This window comes from Leuresthes tenuis, unplaced genomic scaffold (assembly GCF_036924035.1).
Source record: "Leuresthes tenuis unplaced genomic scaffold, fLeuTen1.0.hap1 SCAF_20, whole genome shotgun sequence".
In the NCBI taxonomy this organism is placed as follows: domain Eukaryota; kingdom Metazoa; phylum Chordata; class Actinopteri; order Atheriniformes; family Atherinopsidae; genus Leuresthes; species Leuresthes tenuis.
In genome coordinates, this window is record NW_027325374.1 from 12,264,639 (window position 1) to 12,290,110 (window position 25,472).

The 25,472-nt window shown below is 39.0% G+C and overlaps 1 protein-coding gene across 1 annotated transcript in view; it reads left to right on the forward strand.

The window, feature by feature from the left end:
• Positions 1-25,042, forward strand: part of nrg3b (neuregulin 3b) — a 190,067-nt gene extending 165,025 nt beyond the window's left edge. Inside the window, exons 4-9 of the mRNA XM_072373902.1 lie at positions 359-385; positions 5,829-5,931; positions 7,723-7,849; positions 13,833-13,942; positions 20,472-20,654; positions 23,834-25,042. Coding sequence (XP_072230003.1) covers positions 359-385; positions 5,829-5,931; positions 7,723-7,849; positions 13,833-13,942; positions 20,472-20,654; positions 23,834-24,584 — 1,301 coding nt within the window. The 3' untranslated portion in view covers positions 24,585-25,042. The remainder of the gene's footprint in view (positions 1-358; positions 386-5,828; positions 5,932-7,722; positions 7,850-13,832; positions 13,943-20,471; positions 20,655-23,833) is intronic.
• The last annotated feature ends 430 nt before the right edge of the window (positions 25,043-25,472 follow it).

A 25,472-nucleotide genomic window follows, 5' to 3' on the forward strand; every position in this document is an offset into this window, starting at 1 on the left:
GTTCTAATCTTCTCAGCCCCGGCCTCCTCCTCCCCCTTATCTCGGTTTGTTTCTGTCTACATTCGAAGCCACTGCAGGCTGAGTGAATTCAGAGTATCACAGTAAAGAATTCCAAGCATCAGGGGCTGACTGGCTCATTGCACCGTGCAAAAGAAATCATATCTGATGAAGCAGTCGAACCATCTTTACGGTGTGGTTGCAGCATGTATCTCTCCCTATGAAGTGAGGTGTGAGTAAGATAGAGGCGCATCATGTAGTAACTATTTTGTGCTCTGTCTCTTCTTCCCCATCTCCATGTCTGTCTGGTGTTTACCCATTCTTTCCCCTCTCTGTTGCTATCTGGCCTTGAATGGAACAGCGGATGAACTTGGGATCGAGTTCATGGGTAAGACAACTTTTCATTGACTTTGCAGAGCGCTACATCTTTCATATGCCTCCCATCTGTGAAATATCGCGTACAAAACACACAAGCCAGCACAACAAGGGCGCTCACCTTGGAAAATTAATGTGGGCCAGTCACCATGGAAACACTCTGGTGGTGAATTAGGTGTATTCGGTCTGCATGAGGAACAGTACCGTTAGAGAATAGTGATGTAATGAGCATAGAGCAAAGCAAATGGCAGAAATAAGTCCTTTCTCTCCTTTCATATATTTGCATTGTGATTTAAGAAGCAATTTCTAATACTTAAAACAATAAGTTATCTGCTTTGTGGTATGCATTGCACATTGCACACAAAGTCAACTGATGGAATGAGAAGCAATACAATTAAAATTTCTTTTGATCTATATTACTTTTCCACCACCTTCCAGGTGGTTAACAAATCTTTCCAAACCAAATTATCTGGCTGTCTTTCTTTAATAATGTCACACTGTTCCTTGTCCGGGAGAACATAAAGTCCGTCTCACACACACACACACACACACACACACACACACACACACACACTCACACACACTTGTACTCTTTTTTTTCATTTATTTTTCTCCTTTGCCGTTTTTTCCCTGTTGTTTGCCTCGCTTTAGTGGTTGCATAAAACCAAGCGATGAAGTTTTCCATTAACATGTCCTCATACACCGCTGTCACATCACAAACTTGCTCCAGGAAATAGAAGAGGGAAGAAGATGCTGAGGAAGAAAAGCCTACTCTGCACACAGCATACCCAGGGTTCATTGATTTTAATCTGGTACTAAATTAGTTTAAAACACTACTGCAGATGGGCAGATGCATTAGGTAAAGTGAGCACAAGATTGACTGGCTGATAGCTAGACAGATGACAGACAGAAGCACAGATAGATTTTCTTGTCTCTGAAGTAGGCGCTATGCATGCTGACTTGATAATTCATTGCATACCATCATGAATTCTTTGTGTCATTTATCGATGAAGCCTTTGATCGTTGTTATATAAGTTTTATACAGTATTCTGACAGCTTGAGACAGCCAGTCAGAATACTGCAAAGCCATGTTTGATGTAGGATTGAGGACTCTTAATATGATTTTCTTGCACTCTTTGGTCCAGCAGCTGAAGCTCTACATGTCTCACTACTTCACTCTGATCAAGCAGAATACCCTTTTTGTCATGGACACTTTTACACGGTCTACATTACAGCATTTCATGCTAGTCAAGTGTAGAGTGGTTGTTATGGTGTAGCTGGTCATATGGGATTGTCTTGTCTTGTGTCAGTATAACACGTCTTCGTCAATATTGCTAAGGCTATTCATTTTGTGCTGTTCCCTAGCATGCTCTTGCATCTAATTTCAAGAGTGCCTTGTAGGCATCCAGCATGAAAGGCCTGTAATGGCTTTATGTACAGATTGCATGTCAGTTTTTCCTTGCAGCCATTCAACAGAGATTTGCAGACAGCTGTTTTTGTGTTCAGATTTTGGAAAAGCCTATTTCATCCTTCAAAAAATACGCAGAGGTTGGTCTCAGGTGGCTCTCCACATGAAGAGTGATGATGCAGCAGCAGGGAAAGACATTCCCTATGTTTCAAATATGCAGCCATTGAAAGGTCATTTCAGTGATGGTAAAAGCTGAATGGGGCACAGATATGCAAGTGGCATATTAGTGCCTTGGCATTTTCTGCAGTTTGTTTTTAGAAATGAGCTTGAAGAATTTTGCTGCTGCTTCTAAATATTGGAGAAGAATCTACAAGTCAAGAACTTGTTGACATAGGTCTTGTAACTAGTAACATAGTTTCAGTGTTGCTTATGATGAGTTATACAATACACAATAAAGCAAATTCATTATGTTACCTAAAAGCTATCTCACTCTTAATTAACCAAGTTTAATGCACCCAAATCAACCTATTTGTACGTGTATGAAACAACAACACAATCAAAGATTACTATATTTGCAGTGTCAATGGAAAGCATTCAGACCCTCTCAAGTTTTCCACATTTTTTTATGTTTTAGATTAATCTTCAAATGGATTCAATTGATTTTAATTAAACTTCACACATTCTCCACATTTGAAAAAGCGACTCACTTTTGCTATTTTATTGAAAACAATCAACCGAAAGATGTCATTTTTAGATAGATAGATGTCATACGTATGAAACCCTTTACTATGACTTGTCATAGTTTAGTCTCTGGCACTGTCCAACACTGTCCCTAAAATGCTTCTGTAACTTTACTGCAGCTAACCTCTACCTAATTGCAAACACAGGATATGATTTATTAAGAAAAGCACCTGTTTATAACTCACAAGTCATGAGGTCAAGAGAGTTGTCTCCAGCACTGTGAGACAGGATTGTGTCAAGGCACAGATCTGCAGATGGATACTTCTACATGGAAGTTTTGAACCAAAAACACTTCCTAGATCTGACTGCCCAGTCAAACTTTAATTGGCGATGAGGGACCTTGGTCAGACAGTAGACCAATAAGCCAATGGTCGCTATTAATGTGATTCACAGTTTATTTCTAGCAATGAAACTTTTGAGAGGGACAGGTACAAGCACAGCGCTCCAACTACCAGGGTTTTATAGTAGAGTAACCAGACAGAGCCCATTACTCACTTAAAGGCACATGACAACCCACTGGGAGTTTGATAAAAGACACCTAAAAGTCTCATAGACCCTGATGTTCATCTGATGATTTGATGAAATAAAAACTGAACTATTTGGCCTCAATTCCTGGCATCACGTGTGCAAGAAATCAGACACTGAGCATCACTTCATTCGTACCACCCTAACAGTCAAGTATGGTGATAGCAGCATCAAACTGTTGGGAAGAATTAATTTGGTAGAGGTTTGGAGACCGGTTAAGTTACACGTACTGTATTAGGAAAGATGAATGTAGAGTATTGAGGTTCTCAGACTGGATGTAGGTTTAGGTTGCAACTAAACAATGGTCTGAGGCCTACTGCCAGGGGAACACCAATGTTTCTTGAGGAAAACTCAAAGTTCTGGAATGACCCAAATCTGTCCAATCCATTTAAATCAGATTTTATTTTCTTTTAGGAATAAGAGGAAAATGTCCTAATAGAAGGTTAAATCAGGCTTGATGAGATTCCAAGAAGACGAGGCTGTCATTAAAAGGGTTTTGATTGGTGGTTTTGATGCACATTTAGAAGATGTTTAGCAGAAAGGTGAATGGATATTGTTTAAATCAAATTTATAAAACTCCATTAATGTGCAAAAAAAAGGTTAATGCTTGCCTTCGCTTGTTGTAGCCTTTTCGTGGAAGACTTAATGCACATTACGGTACATGGAAACACTTTAGCTGTTTTTCAGTCTGAGCTGGCAGATATTACATTTATATGACTGACTGGCGACCTGTCCAGGATGTCTCTGCCTCTCGCCCAACGACAGCTGGGATAGGCTCCAGCCCCCCGCGACCCTACTGGATTAAGCGGGTATAGAAAATGGATGGATCGATGACTGACTGGCATCTTTCCAAAAGTAATGTCCATCTCATTTACCAGGAAATTTTAATGATTTCTAAAGACAAGCTCTCTCCATTTCACGCCTACTGCCGTATCTTTTTTTCACGAGATCATAACTCATAGTTTCTAGTTAGGCAAACGTCTTCCGCTGAATTACAGCCATTAGCAATGGGGCCAATACCGCCACCCTTTGAAGACACTGTGTAACATAGTTCATTCACTTTGAACCAGTTACTGGAAACATGCCTTTTTCACAGGTTACAGAGAAGATTGCTTAATATTGGCTTTACTAGTGAATGGAAATGCAGGTAGTGCAGAGAATTGTGTGTTGACTGGTGAGAAAGAAATTAACCGAATCCAGTTTAGAATAAATCTAAACAACACAAAAGAAAATTGTGTAAAAACGTTTCTGGTGACCCTGTAGATTTTTATTAAAATATGAACTGGATAGTGTAGTGTAGTGGTATGACCTGGGAGACCTGGGTTGTAAGTTGCTTTGGATAAAAGCATCTGCCAAATGCATAAACATAAACATTACCCATCAATGTCTATATTACCAGTAGTTACAACTACTAGCTTAGCTTAAAATTCAGTGACACCCAAATCATTGACTGTTTTAACTAACCAAACTCAAAATACTTTGAAATACTCACATTATATGGCATCATACACATTTTTAACACAACTACATTCTTCCAGAATTTGTCAGTTATCTATTATGTAATAGATAGACGTGTGTCAAAGCTGAGCGCTCCTGCATTTCTTTGGATTTGCAATTCAGTCACCCTACTTCCCATATATATCCACATACTGTCAGTCGAGGATATGTTCCGATGTTATCTTTATCTTTTGCCAGAAGCACTCTAATATTAAAAATGAGCTCAGTTACACTGTACTATCTCTTAAGTGTGTTCAAGCAGCACTGATGTCATGCAGAGGAAGAATATAGCAAAAAATGGTATAAAACACAGTGCTCGATTGCACCCCAGTGTTAGCTATTCAAAGAATTTCTAGTTTAGGAAGATGATACACCTGGAACGCTAAGCGCAGATGTAGAAGACCACCCAGGACAGTTCTCTATCGACAACATTAGAAGCCACAGACAGGCCTGCAAAGGTCATGACATGTTTTCTGCACTTTTTCCTGAAGCTGTTGGGATGGTTAACTCAGACACGGGAGGATTTATTGTCTCTGAGTTGCAGAGTAAAGCCACAGGAGGTTGTGTTGAAGGTCATGAATTTCAGTGGACACAGAAGTCTCTCTGACTCTCAAAATTATCAATAGATGAGTGGTACAGCAAGATGTAGGTTATAGATTGTGTACAAGAACTCTAAAGTCAGTTAAATCATGAGAGATTTTGATAAGGCAGTGCATACACCCCCTTCAACCTTGCAGCATGTGGTATGGTATGAAACACAGCACCAAAATCCAGCTGCTCTGTCACACAGATATCAGCTGGGATCAACTGCTATTTGTGACCTTAAGCTTCTGCTGCTGATGTGCAGAAGTTTGACAAGAAGCTCCAGGAGCATTCACTTGCTACTAATTCCCTGTCGCCATCAGTCTCAGAACACACAAACCGCACACTCCCATACATGCTTATTGTTGCCCCAGCAGAGTAGACAGTTCATCGGTGTTGCCTGCTGGGTTTGTCTGAACGAAATGATTATCACACTTCAGTTAGCACATGTCACTGAGAGCTGCCTGTGTCTGCCATGTCCCTTTCCAATGTACAAACACTGACATTTACTGGCAGCAACACTGGTTGCTTTATGTTAATCCAGATTGTGGATAAATATATGTGTGTGGTTTTGTGTGCATGCCAGTTCAGAGTTTGTGTGTTTGGTGTGCTGATTCGTCGTCTTTGCACAATCGCAGCTGCAGTCTGCATCCTCTGTCACAATAGAAATTTATTGTCCTGAATTGTGTTCTGTCCTCCACAGAGAGTGGTGACACCTACCAGAGGCAGGTGCTGTCCATCTTCAGCATTGCCTCAGGGATCTGTCTCCTTGGAGTGGCATGTATGGCTCTCTACCGCCGCAACAAGTAAGTGATGCCAGTTAGAACTACATTAGTAGAGCAAGCCCCTGGCTGTGCAGAAAAAGCATTTTACAATCATGGCATGGAGCCCAATGAAAGTATGACTCAGCTCCAGGATGTTTTATCAAAGCATCAAATCTAAATTGTGTGCGATACATTTGGGACAGATACTCGTGTAAGATTTATTGGTAAATTTTTAGCAAGCAGGCAAACAAAATACACAGATACCGCTCATGCTATGGTAAGTATGTGTGAACATGTGTTTGACCAAATTAGAGGGCACCAGGCAGCGCAAAAGCAGACCAACAAAGTGAATTATTTCTTTGCAGGTGAGAAAGTAATGAAGACAAAAAAAAGTAATGGCAGACAGTAAAGGAGGAGTTAATGGAGGTTGTGTTCATTTAATTGGTCTTGATAAAACAAAAATGGGTTTTGTTTTTCAGAACTGTAGTGCCCCAAGTAGTGCAGTGCCTATTGGTCAACGTGACCAGAGAGTCCTGGCTCACAGGGAAAACTAATGTAACACAATTTATCTGAACCAGCGAATCTTGTTAAATTGATTCTCTTCTCCTAGAATGTTGACTGTGCAGCTCAGATAAATAGGTTCTCTTGTTAATACTGAAGTTTATTCTCTTCTTCAGTAAAGGTACAAAATGAATTTGTACCAGTACTTGACAAGGTTGGTAGAATTCCTTTCTTGATATGAATTGAAGGCCTTGCAGTGGGGTAGCAAAAACATACAAAATCTTCCTGTACATATTTAAAGATCAAATTAGTTCAAATCAAAGCCAAGTTAATTACTCCTCATGTGGTTTCTCTGACCTTAAGCTAGTTTATCTCACAAAACATTATCCAAATTCTGGTTTCCTTTTTTTTCCTTTTTTCTACCATTTTATGACAAAGGCATGTAACGGATGTTTCACGGTACACTGGCTTGATTAAATTATCCCTTGTGCAAGACATTCTCTCTCTTAATGCTATATTTGTCCCCTAAACCTTCAGCAGCAGATCTGGAAAACAAAATGCCTGAAATGTGTGTTGCATATGGATTGGTGTCCACATTTGTTACTTTGACCTTTTAAGATGCTTTTAGATTTACAGCATTTGACAAATACTGTCACAACTTTTAGTTTCAAAAAGCTATAAGTGTCAAAAGATTTGATAGCATGATCTCATGGCCTTTCGTATAAATAGCACATTACTTCATGCACATTTCTGTGTCATTTTACAGCCTTAAATGACAAATAGATTGGTTTGGGTTAGGTTGAAAATTCAAAAAAGAAAAAATACAGCAGTACCAGTATAACACAACACAACTTTCGCTCTTTCCTGAAACCATTCTTTGCTTCCTCGAGTTATTTCTCATTTATTTTTCTGTCTACACTGAAAAGTTATGAGGCAGAATTCAGCCATAAACACGCAACTGAAGTTTGTGTCAGGATTAAAGTGTAACAAGTCAATAAGATTGTATGATCTCCAGCTGTCAAGTGTCTTTACAAATATAATCAAAAGACTCATAGGACTAAAAACTGCCATCAAAGACTGTTTTCACTAGAGGGGAAGGAATACTGGCCCGAATAAAAGCAGCAAGACATTTAGTAATGACCTCTGCAACCATGTTTTTTGTTCTATCTCTTATATTGATTGTCAGGTTTTTCTGCTTCTTGGAAGCATTTAGTTTGATTAATTGCTAGCTGTATTGTCAACAAACCCTTGATTCTTCTGGATTATCTCTTACGTTTAGTCGTAACCTTGCAATCATTCTAACTTCCTATGTGCACATGCTCTGCTCCACAGGAAGCACCGCGAAAAACTTCAGGCTCATTTTGCTGATACCCGCAGCTTGAGAGACTGCAGCGTCAACGCCTCTGGCCTCATGTCAAAATCCACTCTCAGGCTCCAGTACAGCCTTCATCTCCAAAAGGTATGTCCTTAGCTGTTATTGATTTAATTTTCAGCCACATATTAGTCATCAATGTCTCCATTTTGTCTCCACATAAACAATAACATGGGATGATCGCTGATGTATGTCCTAATAATCTCTCTACTGACTGAAGTCTTTTGTTCACACTTATATCTGACATAAGATGAGAGGCAGTTGGGGAATAATAGTTTAAAATAAATGCACCATGCATTATACAGGAAAAATCTGCTTGTCATGTTCAGTGACAGATTCCTGTGACAAACTGCAGATTGGAATTTATAATCATTTTTGGTATGAAGGATACGGAATTTGCCATGCAAGCACAGCAGCAAAATGAAAACGTTTTCTACGTGCATGCAGATGATATATTAGGTGTTTCGATGTTCAATTTGCAGCAGAGATAAGAATATGAAGCAGAATCAAGGCATTTAAAAAGCAAAATCAGTTGAGCCTCTGTTCAGAAACTAAAATGAATGGAAACAATTTTGTATGAAAAAGTGTTGATTGATGAACAATCACAGCATCAAGACATTTCGAGAGGAAACACAATGAATAAAAGGACCTACCTCTGATGATAAGAAAATAAATAGAACAACTACAAACTCTTGGCTGAATAGAAACAATTTGGTGGGTGCTGGCATTAAAGAAAAAGTGGTCTAAATGAAGTCGTAGTCGTCACTGCCAGCAGAGGCTGACACTGCAGAGGAGTGAGCTGACCTCCAAAGCAGGTGGAGGATGTGGATGGCACTGATAAGGCTGATGTCTCCACAGAAAGGTAATTGCACTTTAATGCACACTTGCAAAGGTCTCATCGAATAACTGCAATCGCTCCCCATAATGCATTAGCACTTTCCTAAATGCACCCCCTTTCTTTATTCATTATCGTCTGCAGCATTTTTCTTGACTAAGATATATTTTTTTGTTTGTTCGTCTTTGACTTGGCTCTGTAGGCAGGTTTCTCTCTTTATGTTTAGATGTTTTAACTATCACTACATTTCCCATCATTCATCTGTGCTACAGTGCACCTACTTCTATATTGCAGATAGGAAATTCCCAGCTGAAATAAATCTTTCACATCCTCTACAATTTGCAGGGCTCTCATTTAAATTTTTATGGGAAAAGGTGGTGTACTGATTACAAAGAGTTGTTTTTTCCTCCAGCCGTATGCCTATTTGATAATCAGCAAGCTTTTTCTGTACGCAGATGTTTTTCTTAAAAGGAATTCCTCATTCAAACTCAGCCTTGTTCTGTCATTTCTGTGTTTAGCACATATCGAGACTCCTTAATAATTCAACGATGTCTAGTGTCACTGACTGAAACAAACACTCCTCAAGCTAGCCCCACCCACTGAACTGCTGGTAGCACAGTCTGAAAGCTTTTTGAGGCTGTCATTTCAAATTATGGCTCAAAGCAGTTGACAACTAAGATGAGGGTACAGCATGTGATGTAAATGTTTAAGTTAAGTAAGAAAAAAAAGGCTTTGAAAGGAGCCAGAACATTGCACCTCAGAGAAAAGCTAGTCTTAGCATATCAGAGCCCAGTCCAATGCATTTCAGTCAAATGAGGACCCATAGCCCAAAAGTAAGCCATTATGTACGCAACAAGACTGTGAGATTGGGGTGACAGAAATATATTGGGACTCAGTGTGTTGCTAAGCCCTGTGCCCAACCACAAAATGCTTTTCTGCTGGACACAGGAAGCAAGCCAAGTGGAAGGCAGGACAAAAAGAAAAAAAAGACAATAATAACGCAACAACACAGAAACACAAGCTACAATAGAACTTTGTGAGGGAAGCTTAAGGTGGGATGTGAAAGATCACTAGCTATAAGTACACAGGAGGGGGCATGAGCTGAATAGACCAAGGAAAGATTAAGAAGAGAAAGCCATTTTTCCACAGATCTGACACAGTGACCCCAGACCACTGCTTCTTGCCTCCCACTCCCACAGCTTGAAACCATCCAGGGAGAGAACATGGGCTGTGGGTGGTACAGTCCTACAAGTTCTGCATTTGCTTTTAAGTTACATGGACAAATGAAAAGTACTCTACAAGAAAGAGCAGAGTGTTCTAAAAGAGGCTCAAAACATTTGGTGTATGCTGTGTAACTCAGCATCAGAACACAATGGTTTTCTGTGTTTGCAATTTAGGCAGGGAGGTGGGGATGAGGCCAGTGAGCTAGAAACAAAAGCCTGGCTCTGTCAAGGCAGGTGTGGAGGGAAGGATAATACAGAAGTCCATTTTGGTCATTGTCTTCAATTTCAGCTCTACAGGAAAAAGATGCACTGCTCCATTTTTCTTTTATGTTCCTAAAATTGTGTCATTGTGTTTTAACAAACAAATTTTCTCTCAAGTTGTGTTGTGTCACAATCTAAAGATTTATACATAGACCTGACTGTGGTAGTAGGAAGTTACTAAACCCAGCGTGCATTCTTAGGCAGTTGGGCATCAACACTGCTTTTATACAAGGGTCATTCCACCCTGACTCAACTAACCCTCCAGCTTTACGTCACGGCTTTGATTTAACAATAAATCTTGTGAAAATATCCAGGGAATATTGCAAAATCACAGAGCACTGCTCCAAATACTTAATATTTTCTAATCTCTATTGTTTTGACGTTATTCAATGGACTGAAATTCGATCAGCAGTGCACACTGAGGAAACACAAATTATTGAATGTTTTTATCACAATTAAGAATCTTGAATTCCACAACTCTGCACTTTATTGGAACCAAATTTGCATTCTGTAATTCATAAAACTATTTTCTTTTTTTCGAATCCAGAGGTTGCTGGAAATAACTTTGATTTATTAGAAAAATGCTTTTAAAGGCACTTCTATTTTCTCCTACAGGATTCCTCAAATAATAATTTCTGAAAATGCTACATTTTTGGCTGAAATATAACCTCAGTGGATCTCTTTACTTTGGCGTAGTCATACTTTTCTGTCTCCATGTGATGAATACTGTGGGCTGACCAGCCACTTTAAATTCAGTTCAATAAAAGAGCTCTGACAGGTATTCTGACACCACAAAGCATCTTCATTTTCCGTTTCAATTCTATATCTTTAATTATTGAGGTATATCTGATAAAAGTTTTTGAGGATGACTGGGTTAGGAAACACTTGATGTAATACACCAACACTAACAATAATCTCAAAGGTTAGTATAAGGTAGAATGGTAACCTTTTTCCCAACGTTATCAAAACCTTGAAAGTAATCTATGCCAGAGCTTTTGTGTTTGGTTGCATCATATCTCACAACTGTGACTTCAACAAAGTGGCCATATCTACAATCAACTGTGACATTTTGCCATAAAAGGTTAAACAGAATTTTTACTTAGCATCAAAGGTATTTTTTTTTCTGTTTTAATTTGTAACAAGTGAACATTCTTTGTTCGGGCAGAAATTTGGTTTCTTGTTAATAATTTAGTTTCTGTAAAGCATTCACCAGTTAGTTACAGATTTTTTTAATTTTTTTATTTTTAAGTGTAGCTGACATTCTGTACAAATTTCAATCAAATTTCAGTAAGAAAATAAAAAAGCAAATGATGAGGCTTTCACAGAATTTAAGAAATAATAATAATTTTACTCTTAGGGGCACATTTAAGTGAAAAGGGATTTAAAGAAGAGGTTCCAGTGAACGTCTGGATGTTTTCACTTTTATTACTGTTTTTAGCTTTTTTTAATATATATTTTTTATGAACAGGGAAGGTTATATATTTTTTCTTCGAATCATTCTGTACCATATCTTTTTACAGCCCTTGACCTATCCCAGCACATTTGCAGATTTTGCGTTTGTCTCTTTGCTTTCAGACACCTGTAAATATTTACTCATCAGGAAATATTTTTCTGCATATTTTCCCTCACTCTGTTATTTTGAGTGAAACTAATCATGAGAATTAGGCACATCTTATGTGAAAAACATGTTACCGAATTACTCTTTTCAAATACTTATAATACTAATAAATCCACAAAGCAATAAAAATGTAATTACACTTAAACACTTTCAGTCAACATTTGTGGTCATAAAATTATGTCACAAATATAAAGAGGGTATGAAACCGTGTGACACTGCACTGGAGGAAACAGGCAACATACTTTTTCCATCAGCTAGAAGCACAAGAGTTGCAAACTAACTGGATTCCCAGGAGGAAGAGAACTTACTTCTCTAGGGGACCTTCCTGACAAAGTAAAAGATGAGTAAAATGAAAATTACCTGTCTACCATTATTCTACAAAGTGGCTGAGTCACCACCAGGAGGGAGCATAGTGTATGAATACTTCATGGGGATAGACAAAGGTATGAGCCCAAGAGTAGAGCCTGGTGATCCAAGTCCTGCAGAATTATTACTTCAGAATATTTTAGCTTTAGTGTGCTACAGGGCCATGTTGTCTTAAATCAAAGAAAAATTCAAGCTACTCTAAAGACATACCTTCTTTAACACACTGTCCTGTGCCTCCTCAAAGAAAGCTCCAATTCTTGTTTAGCAAAGGGATTTAAACACATGCAGGACATTTATTCATTTCCATTCATCAGTTTTCATCACATCGGTTTTAGTAGATTTTTCTTGTTTGTCAAAAAAAAACATCAGCAAAAGATTCAAATAAAAGGTTAGTGGATGGAAAAAGCTAAACTTTCATGTTAACCGCAATGAAATAACCAGAGTGTCAGAGTGAACAGAAGTGTCTGCGGGGGATCTCCCTGATTAGCTGAAGAACAAACCAGTTCAGCTCAGGTCTGAATATTGTTGCAAACTCTGTCCATGTATCAATGCATAACTCTAAAATAAGTGATTAACATCTTGATATCAGGTCATTGAGGGAGCTAATTTATGCTCAGTTTTAGCCATAAACTAGATATAGGGCTGGTTTGTGCCACTGGCCAGAGGACTGTCCTTGTTGAAGAACAGACAAATATCCTATTATGCACAGTTCACAACCTATGATTTGATAGTAATCCAAGGAGGATTATGGCTGCTCTGAATGCATAAGTTTCCTTTACTCTTTATTATGTTGGTGATCGTCAACATGCTATTGGACTTTTATGTTACCTTCTCAGGCTCCTTTATTATTTCCTTTGTCTTCCCCTTCAAATTAATCCACATTGTGTATGCGTGCCTTATCAAAGGCTTTCACAAGTGGCATAAAAAAGGCTAAAGCAAGATAGGCGGGAACAAGTGAAATGGGTTATGCCACGTAGGTCTGCCATTGTCTGCCACAAGCTATTTATGTTATCCCCCTGACATAGATATCATCCTGCAGGAAAGTTTGCTGTGGCAATTTTATCAGAAAGTGAGACATTTTCCACCTGCAGAGAATATGAGAGGGAGGCCAAATGATACTATTTTCCTGCACAACTAGTGAACAGCAGTAGCAGCTCCCTCTGGGAGTCAGTGGTGTAAGGGGAAAAGGAGGCTTATCAGAAATGAGAGCCCTGAACCAGCTCTAAGTCTTATACGGCTGCTTTTAATGGCACACAATCAGACAGAGCGACAGGAAGTATTGTATGAAAAAATTATCTCAACACTTGGTGTTTCACAGGGGACTTCTTCGGGCACTTGTGGCCACTTTGCCAGAGCTCTGACTGTGGCCTGTTGTAAGATAATGCTGTTAATTTTGATAAGAATAAAGCAAATGAATGGAAGGGGGGATATTTTTTAGGAAGCCATTAATGTAATCTTGTGCTGGATTAATTCTTGAGTTTAGCAGGAATGCTGTGAGGGCCAAAGTTGAGTTTATTCACGGAGTGTCACCTTCTAATCTACAGTTTAAAATGTGAAATGTAATTAAAGACACTCTGTCTGAGAGAGGCAGGATACATCAGCAAGAGAACATCCCCAGCCTCACTAGGGATTGCTACTAAGCCACATAGAGAATTATCAAAATTATGTACTATAATCTGAGTTTATTTGCAGTGTTGACATTCTGAAGCCATTTTGACTTTGTTTTATCCCTTACTGTGTTTGCACCACTTTTCTTTATTTCTGCAGGGTTGCAGCTCTCATGGATCATCTCTTAAGGGCGGCAATGTGACACCAGGCACATCCACTGTACCCCCACCTATTCTCAGCAAAGCACTGTCTAAAGGGAAGCGCTTCAGGTGAAAATATGACATACTCTTATTTCCAGCCCTGTTTCATATCTTTCTCAGCTCATATCGAGATATAAAAGCAGCCGAGTGAGAAATTTAATCAGCCTGCAATATGATATATTAAACAGGCTTCCAAATAATAAACAGATCGTTTGTTAAAAAAAAATAGTCTGAGGGATTTATGGGGATTATAAATGGGAGCAGCTAGGTTAATATATTTCTTAGATACATTGCCAATATCATGAGCAGTGTGCCTGTGGGGTTATCCATAACTGTAATCAAGTATTTTCATGGAGATTCAATGATTCAGCTAGTTAGATTGAATAGACATCAGAGTTTGAGCAAATAGCTTAGAATATAGGCACTTTTATTTACATTGCATTCCAGTAAACTATGTTATTAAATGTTTTCTGAGGCAGATTATGAAAATGATGAGTTGCACTCGGATAGGAAAGGACACAAGGAAACGGAGCCATCCTCTGTGGACAAGTGAATTTGAGTGTGTGGAGTTATGAACACTGACTCAGCTTTTCACATGCCATCTTTCCAGTAGCAGAGGATTTAACCAAATTAGCAGCACTTTGCTACAAGGGATCTCAGAGGCGGCTGAGCTTTTTATCCTAGCAGTCCGCATCAAATGCTGCCATTTCAAATCCTCAGAGGTACACAGGAATGTGGGTATACAGTGCGCTACAATGGCCCTTTTCGGGATGTTTACAGAAAGGTTTCATTTTCTTTGATGATATGGATGCAGGCATGCTTTGACAGTTAATAACATTCAGCCACACAACACATAAGAACTCTTTCACAATTTAGTTTATTTGCCCTAGCTCCCACAGTAATACACTCATTCAAAGAAGGATTAGACACCGTCAAATCACAGAAAATGATTGATAGCCACAAAATATCCACATATACTCGGTGTGATGGTATTAGAAGGAAATCTCGATAGCCAGCTGTAGCTGTGCTGTAAAAAGGCATACAATAGAGGTCAGGTTGTGCTTTTCAGCATATTCATGTAAACCCCAATTATGTTGCAGGTTCTCAGTATTTTGCTTTGAAGACAGAGAGTACAGAGATTGCAGTGATTAAAGGAAGCTATGTCTGGGGAGATGATGTAGATTGGATGCGTACAAAGAGTTTTTGCAGGTCTGGTAGACAACAGTGACAACTTTAATTGACCAGTGCTGTATCAGAGAAGAAAGTTTTTTAAAGGTTGTTATGCGCGGTTGCATGGAACATTCCAGTGTCTCCTAGCTTTTTATTCTCCACAGCGTCCTGCAGGTGTCTCATGAAGGGCAGCTGACAGCCACTTATCTGTTCAGCTGCTTCTCAGAGCATGGGGAGGCATTGGAGAACTACGCTGTGATGGATGGTGTTGAAATGCTTTCAGATATTGACCTGAAAGCTGGACCACATTGTGAGCCATGAGGAGAAATGCCCCATAAAAACATGTCAATATGGCCCATCAATATTGCTGCAAATGTTTACCAGTGTGTCAGATGTTTCATATCTAGAGTCACCTTTTTTAATGCAGAGTGCATCTGTTGAACTGGATTTTGCTGAAACAATGTAGATATCACTAAAACACTGGTAGGCTCTTCCTTGACCAGCAAGAGTCCATAACCACACACAACCACAGCTCTGAGTGGATGAACACGAGCAGAGCAGCACTTTCTACTAAACACTAACAATAGCACACCAGTATGCTCACAGTGATGTTGTTATCCTGTAAAATTTTCACCATCTTAATGTATCAGCATGCCAACTAGCAAAAGGGCAATTAAAGCTATTGGGAATAGTATTTTTTTTTCAGGAATTTTGTCATAATCACTAAATATTCTATATATTCTGTCCTAGAGTATCACCAAAGATATTAAAATTCATCCTGAAATGGACATGAATGTCTGCACCAAATGTCAGTCCATCCAAGTTGTTTTTCATTTGCAAAAAGAAAAAAATGTCACCCTCATGGTTGCAACTCAAGAAAAGTCAGGAGGTCTCATCAACAGCAGTGGGATTCATTCAGGACCCCTGAAGCTTCATATGACCGTGAACTTTCCCTTTCAGACATAACCATAACATAGCCTGCAAGGCCTAACCTGTTTGTAAAACAGGTTCAAAGAATTCAAATGCATTTCAGTATTACCTTTTCCTCCGTGTTGTCCTTTATGCCTGACTGGATGGCTCATTTCTATTGGCCACATTAAAGCAGTGCAAGCTCATCCAGCGATGAGCGGTGTTTTCCTTGACGCAATGACAAACAGTTTTTGTGAGGCACGAGTCAGTGGAAATAATGGCCTTCAGGGTGTAGTTATATCAATGTCATGTTGTGTCCGCAAGGGCCACCAAGAGTGAGACTAACACCCTCCCTTCCCGTACAGAAGCAGTTACTTTTCCCACCAACTTGATAATATGAACAAATCACTTTTATATTTTTTATTGGGCTAATTCTTAATAAACGATTCAGCTCAGCTCACTTTGCTCTGCCTATTCTTGGGTACATTTCTTTGTTGATTTGCCAGAAAAAATCTGGTGGAAATAATATAATCACACAGCGAGAAGTCAATCATGTTTTCATTTTTGCTAAGCTGGAATTTAATTAATCATTAAAATTAAACATTTCTTTCTCACGATTAGATCACGAGAAAAACTGTAGTAAGGAAGCTAATCAATTGCTTAAATGAAATCAGTGTGCTTCTGTTTTTTACATGCTGAGAAGGAAACCTAGTATCCACAGAGAACATCGGGAGCGCTACTCTGTGGGTGTTTCCTGCTGGTTCTGTGAGGATGGGTGTTTACGCTGTTCATGTGACTCACTGTTTTTATCTCAGCTCGGGTCCTTTGTCACACGCTGTTCCCCTCAGTCTGCCATTCTCCTCCTGCTCCTCTCCAATATGTTCACTAAATGCATAAACACAGAGAGAACAGGTTAATTATGGCCTTGTTTCACCTCCCAGCCAGACTTTGGAGGCTGTATGGTTTCGGTCAAATGCAGAGATAATCAGCTGCCTTTTTGTTTTAAACCTTTAACATTTCAACGTTCAATAATTACAACTGTCTGGCTGGATTTTTCCACTTAAACATGTTTACATTTCTCCACCTCTCAGTTAATCCTAATTACAAAATCAGCCTGCTCATAGCTAACAAAACTGACATAATCAAACTTTATTTATATTAACTTCCTAAAGCATTAGAAGGAAAAATAATTCCATGAGAGACTAGAGCCAACATTGAAGACAGCCCCAGACATCAGATAGCTGTCCCAGTCAGCTATTTATTAATAACTAGATACCCACTCCAATGTACTGTATGAATTAAAATAAGTTCAGTTCATGAACAAGCAAGAACAATTCAAAGTTTGCACATCTTGATTACTATTTAAACCAAAATAATAAAAGATTTACACCAAAATCCATGCTGTGCTGCTTCCACGATGCCAAATTATTCAAGAGCCGGATTCAAGCTGGGACAGTGTCGCTTATTTGTATTTACTGTCCCAAAACAATGATAAAATGTGTCTGGTTGTTTTTTTCTGGGGCTGAGTTTAACCACCACAATCAAATGGCATTTAGAACACAGAAGAAACGACAGAATGTGATCAGAGAATCCTCAATCTTTAAAATACATTCAGATTATTTCAACATTTCTTTAGCTTTCTATGTTATGGGTCCATATGCTCTGCGGGAACTGTGTGTTTCTCAAACGTCTATTCACATTAGACTGTAATACAGTGCAGTATAACTTTGATTCACATTTGATGTTGTTGGTTTACTGCTGCAGACAGGCAGGGATCCGCTTTGAAGTAGTCACCTACTGTGCTCAGAAAACAGAAAAAAAAACAGTGTGCCAAGAAAAGAGGACTGCTGTTTGCATCATTTGAGAGCAGCAGGATATCAGTGCATATGGGTCACTTTTGTGTTCATATACACAATTCAGAAGATATATTTAAAAGTTCACTTAAATGCATTCATATCGCTTTACATGTATGGTCCGCTTCATTATTGTCCATATTGTTGAGCCATGCTGCTTTATGGATTAAAATGTCACTCAGTTGTTCAAACAGTTTCAGACTGAAATGTCTAAACAAACAGTACATGCATTTTATGACTCTATGTATAGATCTCAAGAAGATGAAAAGTTTTTCCTTGGGTTACCATGAAGCTGACATTTCTTGCTCTGTGTTAGATATAGCAGATTGTGCTGCAAATCTGAGTTCACTTAGAAGATTGATTTAATTACTCATGATCATTTTAACTATTCATGTTCCATCAGCAGGCCAAATGCATTTCTTCATCAGTGAAATATCCTCAAGATAAATGGGCACAATCTCTCTTGACTGTGATCTTTCTTTCTTTCTTCCTTTTTACAGCTAATCCTTATTATGTTAGCACTGTCTTTGTAAGCTTGCTGATTTGCTGATGTCAGTGTTCATCAGTTGGACAAAAGAACACCGGAAAATCAGGATCCCTGTTAGAGAGTAGCAGGATCCACAGTCTGTGCAGACACTCAAATAGTTACCAGCTGCTCCTTTTTATTTAATGCAGCAAACACTGACATGAACAGATGTGTGCACAAATTAGGCATTAAGATATATACCCACTGAGCATGTTTTGGTAGGTAAGATGTTTAAAAGACATTTAAAAAATTGTGCTAAAGTCACTTCAAAGTGAACATTGAGTGGATCTCTAGGCCTATTTTGAGACTATTTTAAAGTTCACATTCAGCCCAAACTTCAACTGGAGAGTTAATATGAATAGATCATGCTTACTTAGTAACTGAACTCCCATAACCACTTAGTAATGCAGAGCACTATCACAATATCCTATTGCTGATATGGGCAACATATTGTTTGTGGAGTGGAGCTATAACTTCTAAGTCATGGTAAATTATTGCCATTTTTTACATTTATGTAGATAGTTCCTTGCTTTACAATGCCCCAGAGGCGTCTTGTTAGCAACCCGCAGCCTGTATTTTTTAATATTTCGAATATTTTATATGAAACAATAAATGTGCCCAGATGACGTTTTCCTGGAGATCACATTTCATCCACTGGTGAAATATGAGTTTGGAAAATTATCTCCACAATAACCAGTAGTGTCTCTCTTTCAGCATACAACTGAACAAAGTGATTATCTGTTTTTGAAATGTTGATGTTATAACTGTATTTTTGGCATTTTAAAATTAGTTGGCATTGATTCACATGTCCAGACTGCAAAACTGTAAAATTGTTTAAACAAATCTCATCTTTGAAATTCCAATCGGTGTTTTTGAGGATTTTAGCATGACATAACAGCTATTTCTGTCATAAATAATTAATCTCTAAGGACTAAACTGCTAAAAGTGGTTTAAATATAGCCAGAGTTATCCATGTCTTGATGTAATGTTAATATCATATCGAGTTCTTCTTGGACAACAGTTGCCAATGGCAAAAGCAAAATCCCTGAAATATTCATTTATAAAATTGGAATGTGCTAAAATCTACTGTAATTAGATTTGATCAAAAATCCCACTTTTAGATTCAAGTAGAAAATATGCATACCTCGAAAAGAGCTAATTTGCACTGAAAGCATGTATTTCTGTATTTAAGTTGATTACATTAATGCAGCCCTATCATGAAATTGCATAAAAAATTATATAAGTAAGTATGTATCAATCACCTAATGCACTTGTAACAGAGATGCATGTGCACAGTTATTGCACATACTTACATAACCGGAAAAAAAAAACAGGAAAAAAATATTATTCGTGTGCTATTAATATCCAAGAAAGACAGAGCATCAGCATATTTCTTACAGGCATTGTGGATGCCTACTAATATTGCTTACTGGGGCTCTCAGTAAAATGAGCCCTCAGAAACAAAGTTTTGTTCTTCTTCCGCTATGAAAATCTTCGACATGAAAAAGTCTATCTACAGCAACTGGAAGCTACATGTGCTTGTTATGTGTCTTATTAAATAAAACTCCCTGCTTTAGTAGGTACACATGAATGAGAATTCATTGGGAGGGCATGTTTATCTCAAATAAAAATTTGCAAAACACAAAACAAATATCCCCAAATTTACATAAAAGAAAATGAAAAGCATGTAAGCTTTGAAAATGTAACCCGACATAATAATTAATGATCAAATTACATGATTGTTTTGCTGCAAGCACAAAAAAGCCACTGGCACAGTCCTGCTCTTTCTCTCCTCCCTTTGATTTAGCCGTGACAAATTATTTAATTTTTATGTGTGGCTCACTGATGGACAGTTATTCGTTTTGCATGTATCTGATACCACCGTCTCGTGCTTAGTTGAATAACATGGTAGTTTAGGCACAGAGTCAATTAAATGTGAACGGTGTTGTTTTTTGGTGGTTGTTTTTGACCCTAAGGTCAGTCCAGTCTCATCCATTTTACATCAATAAACACAGATGTGATCAAAATTTGATATGGCAAAGGAATTTGTGATCGCTGTTCGAATTGAGAGAGCTTTTGTAAAATGGCGTGTACCGCTGGTGATTTTAACTCACTTCATTTGTTTGCCTCCTGGTCGCAGGAGTAGCTCCCTCTCACTCAGTCCAGCCCAACAGCGGAGAGAGGCCACCCACTTCAGGACACCACCCATTTCCAGAGGGCGACACAAGATATCAGCAAATCTCATTGATGGTTCCCGAGTGTCCGGCCATGTCTACAAACACTTGCAAGAGGATGAGTCAACGGACATAGAGTCCATAAGAAGGTATGTTGGTCTCTTTGTTAGTTTTGTCATGTTTTCTTTGATCCTGGAAGAAGAAATTCTCATAGTCTCTGCCCACTCAAAGGTCAGCTAGTCAGATTGTCGGCTCAGTGACACAGACCTCTCGACTATCTGAGGTTAATTTCTGGTGGCAGAGGGATGATTTTTGAAGAAATGAGTTTATGACTGAAATACTCTCAGTTCAAATCCGTGAACTACCCTATGAAATCTGATCCAGGGAAATAAATGAGATGTGCGGTGCCCTCATTCAGCTGGGACTGCCACAATTAATTTGGAGGACACACTTGATCCCAACTGTTCAACGGTATCATGATGCTGAGAAAGATACGAGTGTGTGTCTAATCCTTCCTACAGTTGCCAGTGAACTGCTCGTGTGAATGAAAATTAGTTTTATCTGAGTGTTTCAACAGGGTTAGGAATACAAGCGGCTGTACCAAAGCTAATTACCGAAGGATGCACAGGTTTACTTTTAATTTCAAGCTGTGCATCATGGTTTGAGTTTGGCTAATGCTCAAGCATTTTGTTGCAGCTTCATGTTTTACATGTCAATGAAACACCTCACTTTTTTAGATTTACATGCTGAGTATAGGGACATATTGGATGATTGTGTGGAACAAGACTGCATGTTTGTGGATTCATTTGCGGTGTGTTCATTTTCCTTCGATCTAATGTGAACACAGAGAAAGAGCAGCAAGTTGCCCTGTTTGATGGCCATCAAAAGTTAAGCACAGCAACTGGCTGTTTCAGATAGCATTTAAAAACAAAGGGAACTTTTGGCAGAGCCCCCTTGTACCAGTTTACCATCTGGAGACACAACATACATTTTAAAAGTACAGTCTGATCATCCTCACTGGCAAGTGTTCAAAAGAAGTGAAATCTCTGACACATTTGTCATCAATGAGGCCACGTTTGTCCAGTGTCCTCAAGAAGGGAAGGGATTATTTCATTCCACATCAGTGCAACCTTTCCTTTCAGATTATAAGAGAGTTAAGAATGATAGTTGCATAACAGCTGCCAAATCTGGGAAATATTCATCTTACACTGGTCCTTGAGGTGCATGCTTTCATATGTTAACTAGTACATTGCATCAAGCAGCTCCACTGGCATATCTTCTTTAATATAGTCGCACTGGAAATATAAAATTATTTCAGGTTTTATTTACAAAAGCAGACAAGAGCATATTTAAGTCTAAGTAACTTTCCTGTTTAGCATATGACTTGGAAACAACCTAATTTGATGTCAGTATGTGCCGCTTGAGCGATGGCACTGTTAACAGAAACGTCATTAAAGCAGCAGTGTCCCCTGTGCATTCCTCACACTTTAAAGATCCTCACAATGTTCTTATTAGCATTCCATCCTGACTGAGCATTTCAGTGACTTGTACGATACTCTGCAAGCTGCCAAACTCTTAATGTGACCTATTTCCATAATTTACATTTTTAAACAAAGCTCCATGGAGCTCAGCAGTTTTTTTTCAAATGGTTTTGCAGGGAAAGATCCTCCAGGAGCAGTTTGCCTCTTAACACCCATTCACAGATATGCACGTGTTTACCCACACCCACACACTCTTAAAGAATAACAAACAAACGAATAAAGTAACTAATGAAGACTCTTTTTTTTAAAATCACAAAGGAAAAATTTGTTTGCTATAGCAATTATATCTTACGCCCATTTTTTCAAGTATTCTGGAGAAGAGCTGAAATAAGAAGGCTGCTCATCATCTTTGAAATAAGATTTCAATTTTGCAGTTAAACTATTTAGGTCTCATTAGCTGTTGATAATGTCCTTCCAGATTCATCACTCAAATGTGGCTCATGCTGGCCTTCAAGAGGCTGAAATGACCTATTTCTCGACTTACAAGCCACACAACACCAAGCTTCCAGCCCCCTCTTTCTCCTCCTCTGCCTCCCCCTCCGCCTGCTGCCCCCACATCTCCCGTGTTGCCATGGATACACCCTCTCATCTCTGGAAATGAGAAACGGGAGGTGGAAAGGAGAGTGAGAGAACGAGGAAAGGGAAAGTGAGGACAGAAGGGAAACTGGGCAGAGATGATGAGAGTGCAGAGAAGTAAAGATGGAGGCAGAGTGAGGCGTGGTGAAAAAGTGTTAACCAAAAAGTAAAGGAAATGTGAATTGATAAGCAAAAGCAGCAAACAAATAAAATTAAAAAAAACTCCTCCATGTTTCATACAATGTGACAACAAATCCCAGCTGTCAGTTTTATTATCATGTGTCAAAACGTTTGCCCTTAGCAGAGAGGGACAGAATTGAAGGCAAATTTGCCATGGGAATTATTTTTAGATATGTTCAGATCTACCAGACTTACCTCCAGCTTGTATTCACCCTTTAATATGAAGAAAGAGTGGGGAAGTAATTTAATTATTTAAACTTGGTTATGCTACAAACAGCCTCTGAAGGCTGACAATAACACTGGCTGCATCCTAAGGCTGTGTGCCACTGTAACAATATTACCTCTTGTGCACAAATATTCTCCAAATGTACAAACTTACCCACTTGGCTCTTGATAAGTTACCTCCTGTATTGTATTATTTTCAAAATGAACACAGCACTTTCAAACTTTTATTCACCTGGGATACCTTTGCAGGAAGTATTATTCAAATGCACCTGCTGACCCCAACATGCATGCTTCTGTTCAGCCTAAATCGTACATCATAAGTCTTTCAGATAAAGTGGGCTCTTTATGACAATGTAATGGGACTAATTTCCTTTACTGTGTAAAGCTGCATGCACAACATGCCCACATATCTGCACAGGTCAGGGTCAGGAATCCAACTTCGGTGTTTGCAGAGCGCAAGATAAAAAAGACCAGGCAGTCAAGAGAGGAGGGATTCCTCAGTGAAAGATTTATACAGCAACAGCATAGGCTGCTCATGCTATAAGATCATAAGATTATAAATAAGTATTCAAAGATTATAAAAGAACAAAACCTAAATAATAATTATTATGTTGATGCAAGATGTCTTTTGTAGAAATGGAATAAAACGATAAAAGCACGAGATATGCATCTTTATCTGCATTTTTCATATTGCTCACACTTTTATTCTTTGTAGGAAATGAGTGCATTGGACAAAGAGGTTGTGATATAAATGACTTGGTCTCTAATTCTCAAGGTGTCATTTCTTTTCTCTCTTCTGCCTAAAGGTGTGATTCGGCCAGTGGAAGAATTGGTTCCCTCCTCACGAAGACCTCTCTTTCTCACTTTACTGCCAGAAAAGGATGGATGGAGGTCCCTTGCACCCGCCTAGATAAAGCAACAACTTTCCTTCCACCTTCCCTGCGCACCCGCTCTGTGCCCATCATCCCATCACTCCAAGCATGTGACCCTGAGGCGGAGCGTGCTAACACAGGTGACCAAAACCAAGCAGGGCTCCTCAAGAGGCACCCTGCACTGGCTGGGAAGATAGGGCCACGAGCTACCAATGCTCCCTCTCAGCCTGAGACTATTATGTTGACGACCAGCATTTTGCCCAGCAACATTAGCCCCCCTGCCGTCACTTGTGCACCACTGGGATTGGAGAAGAACCTCGGCTCTACACAGGCACCCTGCTCCGTTGAATTTAATGCAGAATTTTTGCAGGATTTAAAACTGAAAGACCTCTCCAGCCCCATGAAAATGTCGGGATCTCCCAGCGAGATCCATCACCACGGCAAAAACACTCTTGAGGCTGAGACTGTGCAGGAGTCAGAGGGAGACAGTGTCCAATATTCAACCAGAATACTGCACACAGGCAGTGGGACCAGAGGTCTGAAGGCAGCTGGCCAAAGGGAAGTCGAGGGACAGTGCCAAGGTCAGACATCTCTCGTGAATGGAGGCGCAAACTGCTTGCTGGCCACCAAAGGACCCAGCTGCAGAGGTACTGGAAACACTTATGCAAAGCCCTCTGCAAGCTGATTGGATTAACTCTGTAAAGCTTCAAAGACACCGTTTCCAATAACTGTATACCTTTGCTGGTGGCTCAGGATGGTTAGCAGGTGGGACCATCTGTGTGGCCACATGGACCAATAACAGATGGCCATCGATTTTAAAGAAACATGGACAGATTGAACTGCTACAGAAAAAAAATTTGACACAAAATACATTAAATCACAGAAAAAGAGACAAACAAACACACATTGTGAATAAATGTGACTCAATAAGGAAAACAAAAGCGTGACTTGAGTGGGAGCTTGACTTAAACAGTGTGTTGAAAAAAATGCCACTATTTAAAGGGAGCTTCTACTTAGAAACCAAAATAGTGTGTCATCTCTATGTTGTTTCTCTATTGTAAAGAAATGAAATTATATATGTCATATAATATATGTCATATAGACGTATATATATTTGACATAAAATTGTGACAAAATAAAGATTAAGACTACAGTGTTAACAAAGGGCTTTTCTCATTTCAGTCCATCTTATTGCATGGTTTTGATCATATGTTGTTTTCTTTTTGCAAACTCTCTGATAAATAAAAAATAGAATATATAGATAGATAGATGAACACAAAACCTGTTCAAATTTCATATAAAATAAAACGTGCCAAGGTGGGAGCAAATTTCATCCATGTTTCAGCTGCATTTCCATGGCGACACTTGGAGCTTGCACTGCAAATTTTCTCTGCAAAGTTTTCTACAAGCATCAAACAACCAAGATAGAAAATGAGCAAGGGATATTGGTCAAAGATTTTTGCTATAAGGACAACTCTGTGTGTGTGTGGAAGCAAAACAATGTCTCAGATAAAGTGAATGGTTGTAAAGTTTCACGGAAACATATATTCACTGAGCGCAGATTTAAACCATT